Source organism: Myotis myotis, unplaced genomic scaffold (assembly GCF_014108235.1).
Source record: "Myotis myotis isolate mMyoMyo1 unplaced genomic scaffold, mMyoMyo1.p scaffold_m19_p_4, whole genome shotgun sequence".
Classification (NCBI taxonomy): domain Eukaryota; kingdom Metazoa; phylum Chordata; class Mammalia; order Chiroptera; family Vespertilionidae; genus Myotis; species Myotis myotis.
Genome location: NW_023416346.1, coordinates 27,630,417 through 27,643,690, shown reverse-complemented (window position 1 = coordinate 27,643,690; position 13,274 = coordinate 27,630,417). Strand labels below are relative to the sequence as shown.

Here is a 13,274-nt window from a genome sequence, read left to right as displayed (position 1 = left end):
ATCAGCCCCTGACCCAGGCTGGCCAAACCTCCATGGGGTGAGGGTCCCCACTGGTGGGGAGGGAGGGCTTGACCAACCTGCAAACAGCCATCAGCCCCTCACGCAGGCTGGCCAGGCACCCCAGTGGGGGCCCCCACCTTGATCTGGGACACCCTTCAAGGCAAACCATACAGCCCCCACCCATGCACCAGGCCTCTATCCTATATAATAAAAGGGTAATATGCAGATTGACCCTAACAGCAGAATGACACACACTGACCACCAGGGGGCAGACGCTCAATGCAGGAGCTGCCCCCTGGTGGTCAGTGTGCTCCCACAGGGGGAGCTCTGCTCAGCCACCAGCCAGGCTGATGGCTGCCAGTACAGCAGTGGTGGTGAGAACCTCTCCCGCAACCTCAGCAGCACTAAGGATGTCTGACTGAAGCTTAGGCCTGCTCCCCGCTGGCAAGTGGACATCCCCCGAGGGCTCCTGGGCTGCCAGAGGGATGTCTGATTGCCAGCTTAGGCCCAATCCCCCGGGGAGCGGGCCTAAGCCAGCAGGTGGTCATCCCCCGAGGGGTCCCAGATTGCAAGAGGGCACAGGCCTGGCTGAGGGACTCCCCCCCCAAGTGCACAAATTTTTGTGTACTGGGCCTCTAGTATTCTATAAGATCCTACACTAGTGTTTTTCTGGACACTTTTTAACTGCAGAACATTTTCTCTTCAAATGAGATTTTACTGAAAGTTCAATATCTCAAAATACATAAAAGCAGAGCTATTTTTGTACAGGGGAAGCAACTTCTCCCTCAAATCATACCTGCATTTCTAGGCTTCTCCTCATTGCTGTCAGTTCACACACATACACACTTGTTTGTACCTCATTACCAAAGTGCTTGTCTGATCTGAATCATACATTTTAATTGTCATGGCCACAATCAGTGGTAGCTAGCTGCCTAGAGAAGAAAAGGGCCAAGTGCATAGGGGCAGAAAGACACATTTCTGTCTGAAGTAGTAGATCCTCTGGTTACTGACTTTTTTGCTGTTTAGTTCGGAACCCTTTGAGAAACTATTGGAAAAATAGAAATCCCTTCTTCCTAGGAAAATGGATAGAGGCCACCAACACACAATTTTGTATTTAATTTCAGGGGTTTCTTGGACTCCAGTTTAAGAACAACTGCCATAGAAGATTTAGGCATTACAGCCTATTTTAAATTAAGTTAATCATAAAGGAAGGACATGATATATTGCTAACAATTTACTGTTCAATCCACAATTTTGTGTTCATTACCTTCACATGAACTGGGAACTTTCATACTGAAAACCTTTGGATTTGGTGTCATATAAATAGCTCAGATTTTCTTTCTAGCTCCATTTCCTCTTTGTCCAGAGTTGTTAACTCTTAAGATTCTGATGAATGCTAAGAACTCTCTCCTCAGAAAAATACACATCACCAGAATTGTGAGTTTAACTTAAGAGGGTAAGGGATCTCTTGTTTCCCTGAAGTCATTACATGTATTCCCTAGAGCTCCATATACCCCAGTAAATCTCTTGGTCTAAAGTAGTTACTTGTTTAAAGTAACACTTAAATAAGTAAATAAAATGACCTATAATTGAGAAAAAAATTGACACTCAAATAATTAAAACTTCTCTTACAAATATAATTTAGATTGATGAATGGTCACATTAAGGGTTATGTAACTCTGCCTTGCCCTGTTTGGGGAGGTGACAAATGAAATATGCTAGTTTAAATAATTAAAATGCACTCAGGATACATTATGCAGCATTATACAATATCTATTTTCCTTGGAATTTTAGTGATGATGGGGAACTTGGTGCATTTGCTTTGTTTTCTCTCCCACAACTATGTACATAGATTTTTTTTAGATTTAGATTCATCTAAATGGGATTATAAAGAAAATCTAAATGGAATTTATGACCTATTTTTATCAGATTTGAAAAATGTAAAACTATACCAGGGAGTGAACAATTTCATTTGCCTAATTTGGAAAATGAACTGTAGTGGTTTGGTGTGTTTATGTGTCTAAATCTCAGAAAATTTAAAACTAATTTTATAATATTTTTTCCTATTCTGCCTATTTTGGTCATAATTAAGAATGGGAGGGAGATGGGATGTTGGATTAGAAGGAATGGATTAGATGAAAAGAGTTGATAAGGAGAACATTCAGATATCCTAGCAGAATAACCTTTTTACCTCCATTTTTCATGAATCACTGTTTTGTATTTTGCTTTTAGCTAACAATTTTGTACAAGAAAATCATCAGCTATAAAAAAAAATCATACCTTCATCTGTCTTTTGTTTAACTTTTAGATGGACTTATGGATTCATCTAGGCCAAGCAATTCATTTGCTGCTCAACCGTGGCATAGTTGTCATAAGCTCATTTATGTACGACCTAACTCTAAGACTGGTGTTCCTGTTGGACATTGGCCAATTCCAGAATCTTTTTGGCCAGATCAGAATTTACCTTCACTAGTAAGTATAAAACAAAAGGCAAACATCCTTCTGGATTTTCAATTTGTTAATTAATTTTAATTTTTTAAAATCCTCACTGGAAGAGAGAGGATATTTTTCTCACTAATTTTTAGAGAGAGAGGAAGGGAAGAGGGAGAATTGGAGAGAGAAAGGAGAGAGATAGAAACATTGATGTGATGGAGACACATCGATTAGTTGCCTCCCACACGTTCCCTGATGGGGGTGGGAATGAGACCTGCAATCCAGGTACATGCCCTTGACTGGGGAATCAACCATGACTCTCTGGTGAGCAGGCCGATGCTCTAACTACTGAGCAATGGCCAGCCAGGCTGCTGATTAATTTTAAATAGTTTTGATACTGTTAAGCCATACCTAGTCTATCTCTTGCTGGAAGTCTAGCTTGTACCCAAAAGCAAGAGAAGACTTTCTATTCTGGCATTCTTTCTTTCAGCTGTCTTTTCTATTTGAACTGCCCTGTTTAGAGATTAAGGCATTGTTATTTTTTATGCTGTTGCAATATGTGACTTGGTTTTTATTTCAGAGCAACTGACTCGATTTACATTGTAAAAGCAATGGCTAAGAAGTGTTGGCATTGATTTTCATGTATATCCTCAGGAAATTAGGACTTAGTCTACACTTTGTATAGGTTCTCAAAACATATTCAGATCATGTCTTGGGGTGGTGAACACACAATATAATATGCAGATGATGTGTTATAGAATTGTACAACTGAAACATATATAACTTTATTAACCAATGTCACCACAATAAATTCAATAAAAAATAAAGTTTAGAAACATATTCAAATCAGATGTCATCTTACTTCCTCCCAGGGAGTCATTAGATAGCTAGGGGAACTTTGTAGACCTACTTTTCATCTTTTTGTAATCAATGGGCTTGTGTGCCTTGGGAATGTACCTTTGAATTATGGGTAATTAAGGAATGTTTTAAAAATGGTCTCCAAGCAAGGAATTGCCTTTTTGTTCACTGCATTTGGTAGATGAGGATTTGATATTATAGTTGTTCTTAGTACCAGATGAATTGGCTTTGGGGATAGGGTTGATGTCTAGTAAAAAGGGAAATGATATGAATTTAATTATCCCTTTCATCTTCCTTTCTCCCCCTATGAGGGAGAGTGAGGGGCATAAAAGGATCACTGCTCTTTCAGTTTAGCACCTTTCTGCTTTAACTGATCTGTAGTGTAAGTTTTATAAATTTCTGACATGAACCGCATTTTTTCCTGAATTACTATATTTGGGCTCCTGCTTTTTTTTTTTTTCAGGAATGGCCATGAAAAGCCTGAATGTACAATTCAAGAACCATTTCAGCCTCTGCTGTGGGAGAGGGTGAATGTTTTCCTCTTTCCCTTAGGGTTCCAAGGTGGCACACTGGTCAAATCTCAATGCCCAGTTATCTCTTGCCCCTTCAACCCCCAGAGAGAATGTTTTAGTTATGAACTTACTTCATTATTACCAGTGACAGGTCTTCACTCATTTATTGCTTTCTTATAAATCAATAAACCAAAAATATTTCTCAAGTTTAATTAACATTAAAACCAGGAAAACCTGGAATAAAGAAATTCTAAGTAATTCAAACATAGCTCATGTTACCATGCCTTTAGCTTTTTCTCAGCTCCCAAAACATCTTGTCGGTTTGTCGGTCGTGAAAGCAAGTGAGCAGGTTTTTTTCTTTATATGAAGGAAACAGATGCTTTGTTATTTATGTTAGCCTTACAGTTCTCAGCAAGAATAGGTAGAGCCATGTATCACCCTTGTCCCTGGGACTTGTCCTAACTCCTTTTCTCTCCATATTGTCCATGCTGCCACCATTTCTCTCTCTGGTGCTCTCCATTCCCACAAGATACACCTGTTATTAAAATGGCTGCTCCATCAATCTGCTTTGGCACCCCAGGCACACAGGCCTTTGCAGCACAGCCAAAAGCACCCCCAGCTCTAGCTATTCAAGGCAAGTGTGTGGGTGTGAGAAATGCTGTAAAAATTCAACTGGAAAAAAATTTTACTGGGCCCTGGAGTTTTGACTGACTCCTTTTCAGTCTCTATTTTGCCCTTGCTATGCATTTACAATTTTTCATCTTGTTTGTCAGTGGCTCTAGCTCTGTCATTACCTCCTTAGAAAGCTTCATGGATTTCTTCTTTCTAGCAGTGTTTAGACTATCTGTAACCTCATGGTATAAAGGAAGGAAGGGCAGGTAATTTTTGGAGGTCACAAAGTAGATCTGAAATTCAAGGTTCATCCTATAGATCATAATGACTCCTGAATCATATTCAAAGCAGTTTTATTTTTATTTCACTGAAATTGTAGTTATGAGCATTATAATGTACATCTCCCTTTCCCATTGCCAAGTAGATGGTATAGAGAAAGAGTGCCCTCCCCCCACTGAAGCCATTGGTGATGCCTGGAGATCAGCAGCCCTGTTACTCAAAACACTAATCTGTAGCTCAGTGATGGTTTATAAAGGGGGTTGCAGAATTGTTAGAAATGTAAGCTCACTTGTAACAGACCATATTTCCCCCCTCTTGTTTTTTAGCCTCCACGAACGTCTCATCCTGTTGTGAGATTCTCCTGTGTAGATTGTGAGCCAATGGTAATAGACAAATTTCCCTTTGACAAATATGAACTTGAACCTTCACCTTTAACTCAGTACATTCTGGAACGAAAATCTCCCCATACTTGCTGGCAGGTAATTTATCCTTACCTGTTGGAAAAATATCTATAACCACTGTTGGATCTGGGAATTGTTTAAAGAAACTTCAAAGATTAATCTGGGAATAATTAGGCTGAATCTGTTAATAATGTTTCTCAAAAATGCTATCAAATAAACAGTAGGGCCAAGCAAAACTTTCACACTGATATGAATCATTAGCCTACCATACCTTGCCATTTATGGCAGTCAAATCTGATGAAATTTCTGTATTTGAGGATTTGGAAGCCTATCAAAAGACCTTAGGTTTATAATTCATCACCTGGGGGATGTAACTCTATTCAGCTATGACTTCTGCAGGTGAAGCACAACAGATTGGAAGTACAGATTTCTTTTCTTTATTAATGTTTTTTAAAAATATGTTTTTATTAATTTTTTTAGAGAGAGAACTTCTACTACTTCCTCCTGCACGCACCCTACTAGAGATGGAGCCAAAAACCTGGGCATGTTCCCTGACCAGGAATCTAACCTAGACCTCTAGGTGCTTGGGAGGATGCTCAAGTAACTGAGCCACACCAGCCAGGACACAATATATTTTTGACAAAAAGCCATAAGCCCTGAAACTACTTTCTGTATTAGTGTAATGTAATCAAACTCTTTGTGGTACAAAGCATATTGTTGTGAGTAGTTTAGATTTTACTTGAACAAAGCAAATGCACATCATTGGCTCTTCCAAGTGTGATCCTTTAGCCTGAAGGGCTTGCTTATTTGTTACTAGATTAACCTTTGGATTTTGATTTGTAAAAATCCAGACATGGCAGTCACAGCCTTTTTATTTAGATGTAATAAAGAAGTCCTACATTGTAAGGATGTCTGTTCTATTTCTAAACTATAGTACTATGTAGAAATCAATAATTGTTAGAGTCTATTTATTCAAGGAACACTTTCAGACTGCCATGTGTTTCATCCTAAAATCTGTTTCATGCTACATTGCTACTAGTTGTCTTTAAGCTACTTAAATTCTCCAAAGATGCTAATACTGGGTAGAAAAAAATGAACAAGCTTAAAGCAAGGATGTAAAAGGGCAAGAAACAGAACAATCTCATAAATATAATATTGAACGAAAGAAGGAAGACGTAAAAGATCACATATTAGTTGTGGCTGGTGTGGCTGGTATGGCTGGTATGGTTGAGGGTTCCCTGACTAACTCTGTTAAAAGTCAGGATAGTGGTTTCTCTTGGGGCTGCAGAGTAGTGACCAGAAAAGGACATGCAGGGGCTTCTGGTCATGTCCTATTTCTTGATCTGGGTGCTAATTACACATGTACATTCACTTTGAACATCCATTGCGCTATATACTTATAATTCATGCACTTTTTGGAATGTATACTTATATTTCAATAAATACAACCAAAATGTACTAGAAAAAAGGGATACAGGTAACAGAATGCTAATTTAAGTCAAGATAGGACATTTAAATTTATGTGTTAAAAAAGTTTGCAAAAAAGCAAATACAATTATAAATTATACCTTTTCCCTAAAATAAACCCTCTTTTTTTGTGTGTAGCACATTCCTTGTAAATGTACTCCAGGGAAACTTAAATCCTGTTCTCCCTCCCTACATCACCGCTCAAATATGCCATATGCCTTTTTTCCTGACCTTATGTTACTTTGGTTTAGAGTAGTTTAAATGTGATTAATTAGTGGGTCTGAAAAAGAATAAGATGAGCCAGGAACCAGGAAATTTGGCAAAATCATAATGGAAACTTGGATTTTAACTCTAGCTCTGCCACCAACTATGTGGTTATGAACCCAACACTTACTTTTTCTAGACTAGATGGTCTCTAATGATCTCTTTGAATCCCTAAATTTTATGAATCTGTAGGTGATAAGGAAAAACTGAAGGGGCTTATGGTAAATTAGGGAAGATAAGAAGGGAGGGAGGGGACAGAGGGAAAAGAAGTGAGAGAGGAACAAAAAAAAGTGCTTTTCTTTTCTCAGGAATCATAGGTCTGACTTTTGTTGGATGTGTGTAAGCTTTTTATCCTTTACTAGGAGCCCAGTGCACAAATTCGTGCACCTCGAAAGGAACTGTGGGCTGCGAGGCCGCAGTGGGCACAGGGACGGCCAGCCCCTGTGCCCCGCCCAGCCCCTCCCACCATGGCCCCTAGTCCTGCCGCCACCACTCCTACATGCTGACGGTGCTGGCCTTGCTCACAGCAGCCTCGCTCACACCCGCTGAACAGTGCCAAACAATTGGGGCCAGTGCCATCAGCAGGTGCAAGCAGCAGCTACTGTTCCAATTGCCCCTCAGGTGTAGAGGGTGGTGGAGAAGCCCTCAGGGGCGATTGGGGCTGGCAGCCACTGCTTGCACCCACTGACAGCATTGAGCAATCAGGACCAGTGCCAGGCACCAGCAGTGGATGCAAGCAGCAGCTCCGGTGCCAGCACCTGGTGCAAGCAGGGCTGGCACTGGCAGTGGTTGCGAGCAGCGGCTGCTGGCCCTGATCACCCCTTGGGAGCAGGGGAAGGTGGAGAAGCCCTAAGGGGTGATCGGGGCCGACAGCTGCCACTCGCACCCACTGACGGTGCCAAGTGATCAGGGACAACGCTGGGAACCAGCAGCAGGTGTGAGCAGTGGCTCCAGTGCCCACACTGGGTGTGAGCAGGGCCAGCACTGGCGGCAGGTGCGAGCGCTGGGCAGGACCGTGGTGTGCAGGGGAGCAAAGAATTTTCAATAACCACCAGAGGCTTGCCCCAATGACAGCAACCAGTGCCCCACCTTGGTCTGGAACCCTGGCTCACCTGCTCCACCACCCCACCATGGCCAATGCCCACCATGTTCCACACACGCCCCCTGGTGGTCAGCGCACATCATAGTGACCAGTTGTTCAGTTGTTCCACCATTCGATCTATTTGCATATTAGCCTTTTATTATATAGGATGATGACTTCCCCCTCTTCTATTATACACAATTGGGAAATAGGGGGAAATCCAACATGTTTTATTACAGTTTTCTGTTTCTATTAAGTTTCAGATTAAGACAAAAATCTAGTAGATGAGTCATGTTTTAGCAATTGTTTTGTGGAGTCATAAATAACATAGGAAGGATTTATTCTTAGCTATAACTAAATATAGCAAGAATTTAGTGAACTGGTAGGTGATATTGCTGGTGCCAAGAATTAGCAAGGTCAATGGATCCTGTTTACCATTAAGGTTTGACTTTTGTCTTAACCCTGTTGAAGGACTCATGAAACACAGAGAAAACATGTTTGCTAGAGGACTCTAGCCCAGCATATCAAGTGTATGGGACTTGACAATATAATATATATCAAATCAAGAATATTAATAAAAAATAAGATGATTGCAATATGTAATAAAGATTAATGTTTTGATAATTATTGAATGTTTGTTCTACCAGCATAATTTACAAGATAAATGACTTCCAGAATGAACCAAAGCATTTTCTTCCTGCCTCAAAAAAATTACCACCAGTGCCTGACTATTCAGTAAATACTTATTGGATCAAAAATGAATAGTAGGTAGGGGAATGGGGCATCAAAGGGAAGTAGAGCAAGATTTAATAGTAGTACACATGAAAAATGTTAGCATAATCCTTTAAAAGGGCTTTGATTTTGTAATTGCCTGCTTTATGCATGGGGCCATCTTCCATTTTCCTAAAAGTCTTTACTCTGGTCACCACTTCTTTTGAGAAGTCAATTTGTTTTAATGGCTGGTATCACTTAGTGGTATTGCAGCCTTATTTTCCATTGTTCTAACCAAGTAAATATTTGGGTACTGTTGATGTAGACTGCAAACTCTGAGTGGTTATTGCATATACAGTTTCATTTCTTAATATAAGTTATAAAAGAATTGTGATCTGAACATTCTTATTTAGTATGATATATTTGATATAACCATAAGCTAAAAGCACTATTTCCATTTTTAAATTACAATTAAATTATGCCATAGATGTGGCTATGGAATATTACTATGAGTTTGCTTTTATGTAAAATCCATATTGTCATAACTGTATATTACTTCATATTATTCTCAGGTATTTGTTACTAGCAGTGGAAAATACAATGAACTTGGATATCCATTTGGTTATTTAAAAGCCAGTACAACTTTAACTTGTGTAAACCTCTTTGTGATGCCCTACAACTACCCAGTTTTACTCCCTCTTTTAGGTAAGTAAAGTATGTCCTATTTAATCATCTTTAAAATACAACAAAAAATACATGATGGGCTAAGCACCTTAAATGTAGTCAAAGAGTAATTGATACCTAATATATAAAAAATCTAAATATTCATTTGAAAGGATAGAATTTGCATACTGTTCTGTTTTGTTTTCTTTTTGTTGCCTTTAGATCAAATAGAAGAGACACTTAACCTTTGGTGTGTGATTCTTACGCTTTTCTTGAGGTTGCAAGGTCCAATGCTGTCACCCCTCCCTCCCAACCTCCATTTTAAAAAATATATATTTTTACTGATTTCAGAAAGAAAGGGAGAGATAGAAACATCAATGATAAAAGAGAATCATTGATCAGCTGCCTCCCACACACCCCACACTGGAAATCAAGCCTGCAACTGGGGCAAGTGCCCTGGCCAGGAATCAAACCGCAACCTCTGGATTCATAGGTGGATGCTCAATGTTCACTGAGCCATGCCAGCCGGGCCCAACCCCCAGTTTTAAGTGCACTTGCCTTTTTCATAGACTAGTTTGAGCCAAAAAATGCCATTGATTGGGATTAATGCTCCAAAAATTTGATCGTTTTCTTCAGAAAATAGGGCTTCTGTGGGAGTATTGGCTCACACTAATCCTATATAATAAAACCCTAATATGCAAATCGACTGAACGGTGAAATAACCTGTCGCTATGATGTGCACTGACCACTAGGGGTCAGAAGTTCAATGCAGGAGCTGCCCCCTGGTGGTCAGTGCACTCCCACAGGAGGAGCACTGCTCAGCCAGAAGCTGGGCTCACAGCTGGTGAATATAGTGGCTGGTGGGAGCCTCTCCCACCTCCGCGGCAGCGCCAAGGAGCAGCCAGCCAAGCAGTAAGGAGCAGTAAGAAGGCAGGCAGTAAGGAGCAAGGGGTCCCAGACTGTGAGAGGGTGCAGTCTGGGCTGAGGGATCCCCTTCCCACAGTGCATGAATTTCATGCACTGGGCCTCTAGTTCCTTCATAAAAGGATATTCAGTGCTCTTGAGGCAACTGGTTTAGGCACGGTAGCAATTTATGGCAATAAGTACAACAATAAATTCTACAATAACTGTAGTTGTAGACACTTTAGTTTCCATGGCAATATTCTAAAATGAACAACTCCAGGAGAAGTTACTCAAATATCACCGAAAACATGTGTAGAGATTTTTTTCTCATTTAAAAAGCCACATTTGTTTAGAGTAATAATACCACATGGTATCCTTCTAGTTGTAAAGTTGTGAACATTTTTATTTGGTGGAGTTTCTTAATTTTTGCCAAAAGAACCAAACCTTACTGAGTTTTAGTCATTAAAAGCATAATACTTTTTATTATGGTAAGTGAACTAAATCAGACAAAGATAGACAAATACCGTATGATGTCACGTATATGTGGAATCTAAAAAACAAAATAAATGAACAAAACAGAAGCAAACTCCCCCAACCAAAGTAACTCAGTTGTTGAGCGTTGACCTATGAACCAGAAGGTCATGGTTCTATTCCTGGTCAGGGCACATGCTGGCTTAATCCCCAGTGGGGGGCATGCAAGAGGCAGCCAATCAATGATTCTCTCTCATCATTGATGTTTCTATCTCTTTCTCTCCCTTTCTCTCTGAAATCAATAAAAATATATTTTTTATAAAACAGAAGCAAACTCATAGATACAGAGAACTTTATTTATTTATTTATTTATTCCTTTTTATGGTTGCCAGATAGGAGGGGGTTAGGGAGTTGGGTGAAAAAGGGGAAGGGAATAAGTTGTGCAAATTGCCAGTTATAAAAACTGTCATGAGGAAGTAAAGTATAGCATAGGGAGTATATTGTAATAGGTATGTATGGTGTCAGATGGGTATTAGACCTATGGGGTGATCACTTTGTAAGTTATATAAATGTCTAATTACTATGTAGTACACCTGAAACAAATATAATATGGTATGCCAACTGCAATTGAAAAATAAAAATTATTAGAAAAAACATAAGATTTTTAGTGCTCTACGTACTATATGTATTAAATGTACTGAAAAGAAATTATTTTAAATGTTGCAAATTAAGGTTAAGAATGGGTCGTCATAAGGGTGGGTGTGGGGTGGAAGGGGTCAATGGGAAAAAACGGACATCTGTAATACTTTCAACAATAAAGATACATTTTTAAAAGAATGGGTCATCATAAATATATTAGTATGATTGTTCTGTATAGCCTGTCTACTTTATTAGTCTAATCTAAAAGTATCCTCTAAAAGATGATTGCCACTGCTATAAATATAGGTTATGTCCCTGAGATTAATAAGACTACCAACAAAAACTACCTGTATTTTGTGGATTTATTTACCCATTTTTCTTAAATATACCTTTATGGCCTCAGTTTTCACAATTATACCATGAAGGATTAGACTAGATAATTTTGTTGTTGTTGTTGTTAATCCTCATCCAAGGATATTTTTACATTGATTTTTATAGAGAGTGGAAGGGAGGGAGAGGACAGAGAGAAACATCAATGTGAGAGAGACACATCAATTGGTTGCCTCCATCACATGCCCCAACAAGGGCCAGGGATCAAGGCTGCAACCAAGGTAAGTGTCCTTGACCAGAATTGAACCCAGGATCCTTCACTCCCCAGTCTGACACTCTATTAGACTAGATATTTTTTACTTAGACTGTAAATAGTATTATTTTTCTACTTTCAAGTACACTTTTTATTTTGAGATATTTGTAGATTCACCTGCAGTTGTAAGAAATAAAAATAGACATGACACCAAAAGCACAGACAACAGAAGCAAAAACAAACACGACCCCTCCATTCTGCTTTTGAATCCACTCATTAAGCTTTTTACTTTGTTTATTGCATTTTTAATTCTAAGATTTCCATTTGGTTCTTCTTTATATCTTCTGCTTCTCGTTCACTTTCTGTTTCTTTTTTAATATGTTTTCTATTGATTTTAGAGAGTGAGGAAGGGAAGAGAGAGAGAGAGAGAGAGAGAGAGAGAGAGAGAGAGAGAGAGAGAGAATCAGCTGCCTCTTGTACATACCTCAACTAGGGATCGAACCGGCGACCTTTCAGTGCATGGGATGATGCTCAACCACTGAACCACACTGGCCAGGGCTCATTTTCTATTTCTTTGCTGAGGCTTTCTATTTTTTCATTTGTTTCAAATGTGTGTAATTGGTTGTTGAAATACCTTTTGTTATGGTGGGGTTTTAAACTTTTATTGAATATTTTTAACATCTCTGTCATTTTGGTGTTAGTGTCTCTTGATTGTCATTTTGAATTTGTTTTGAGATCTTCCTGGTTCTTGTATGGTGAATGATTTTCAATTGAAATCGGAACATTTTCAATATTGTGAGTTTGTGGATCTTATTTAAATCTTCTCTTTTAGCTTGCTTCCTCTCACATTCCTCTGGCAGAGATTTTGAGGTACTTCCTCATTAGTGCCAGAGTGGCAGAAGTCCAGGTTCCCCACTTGGCTTCCCCTGTTGACACCCAAAAGGAGGGGGCTCCTTAGGCTCCTTATGATTGCTGTGCAGGGATAGGAGTTCTGGATCCTCACTACAAGGATACCTCTCTGGATGGGAGAAGTAGCAGTTTCTCCTTACTCTTCTCCACATGGTCTCCACTGACACCAAAGGGGTGGAGGTGTCCTCATTACCATAGGACAGTGGAAAAGTTCTTTAAAACTATTATGGGCTGAATTCCGGCATTTCATCTTTGGTCTAAACTCAATCTGCTTTCCAAATTATTACAAGAAAATGCCCCTAACTAGAATAGCTGGTCTTCCATCAGAAATTGAGACATATAGCACTTTACAAAAGCAAGCCCCACCCTCTAAAATTGGTCTTTGCTGATCTTACAGGTAATAGAGATCAGATGTGGACATAGCATAATGGTTAAGAGGAAGCATTCAGTTCTTCCTTTGCTTCAAACTGTCTGTGCCTAAGTTGCCA

At 39.5% G+C, this 13,274-nt stretch overlaps 1 protein-coding gene across 21 annotated transcripts in view; it reads left to right on the top strand.

The window, feature by feature from the left end:
• The window catches only part of LOC118653990 (integrator complex subunit 6-like), a 69,794-nt gene that overhangs the window by 26,775 nt on the left and 29,745 nt on the right, over positions 1–13,274 (top strand). For 15 of the 21 annotated variants that reach the window (XR_004966936.1, XR_004966937.1, XR_004966938.1 and 12 more), the window contains 3 exons: positions 2,309–2,472; positions 5,021–5,173; positions 9,191–9,323. Coding sequence is in view for 14 of the 21 variants with exons in the window: in XM_036305047.1 (XP_036160940.1) it covers positions 2,309–2,472; positions 5,021–5,173; positions 9,191–9,323 (450 nt within the window). In the remaining 7 variants the exon portion in view is untranslated. Of the gene's footprint in view, positions 1–2,308; positions 2,473–3,754; positions 3,819–5,020; positions 5,174–8,535; positions 8,676–9,190; positions 9,324–13,274 lie in introns of those variants that run through there. The other 6 variants (XR_004966941.1, XM_036305053.1, XM_036305055.1 and 3 more) reach the window with 6 other exon arrangements.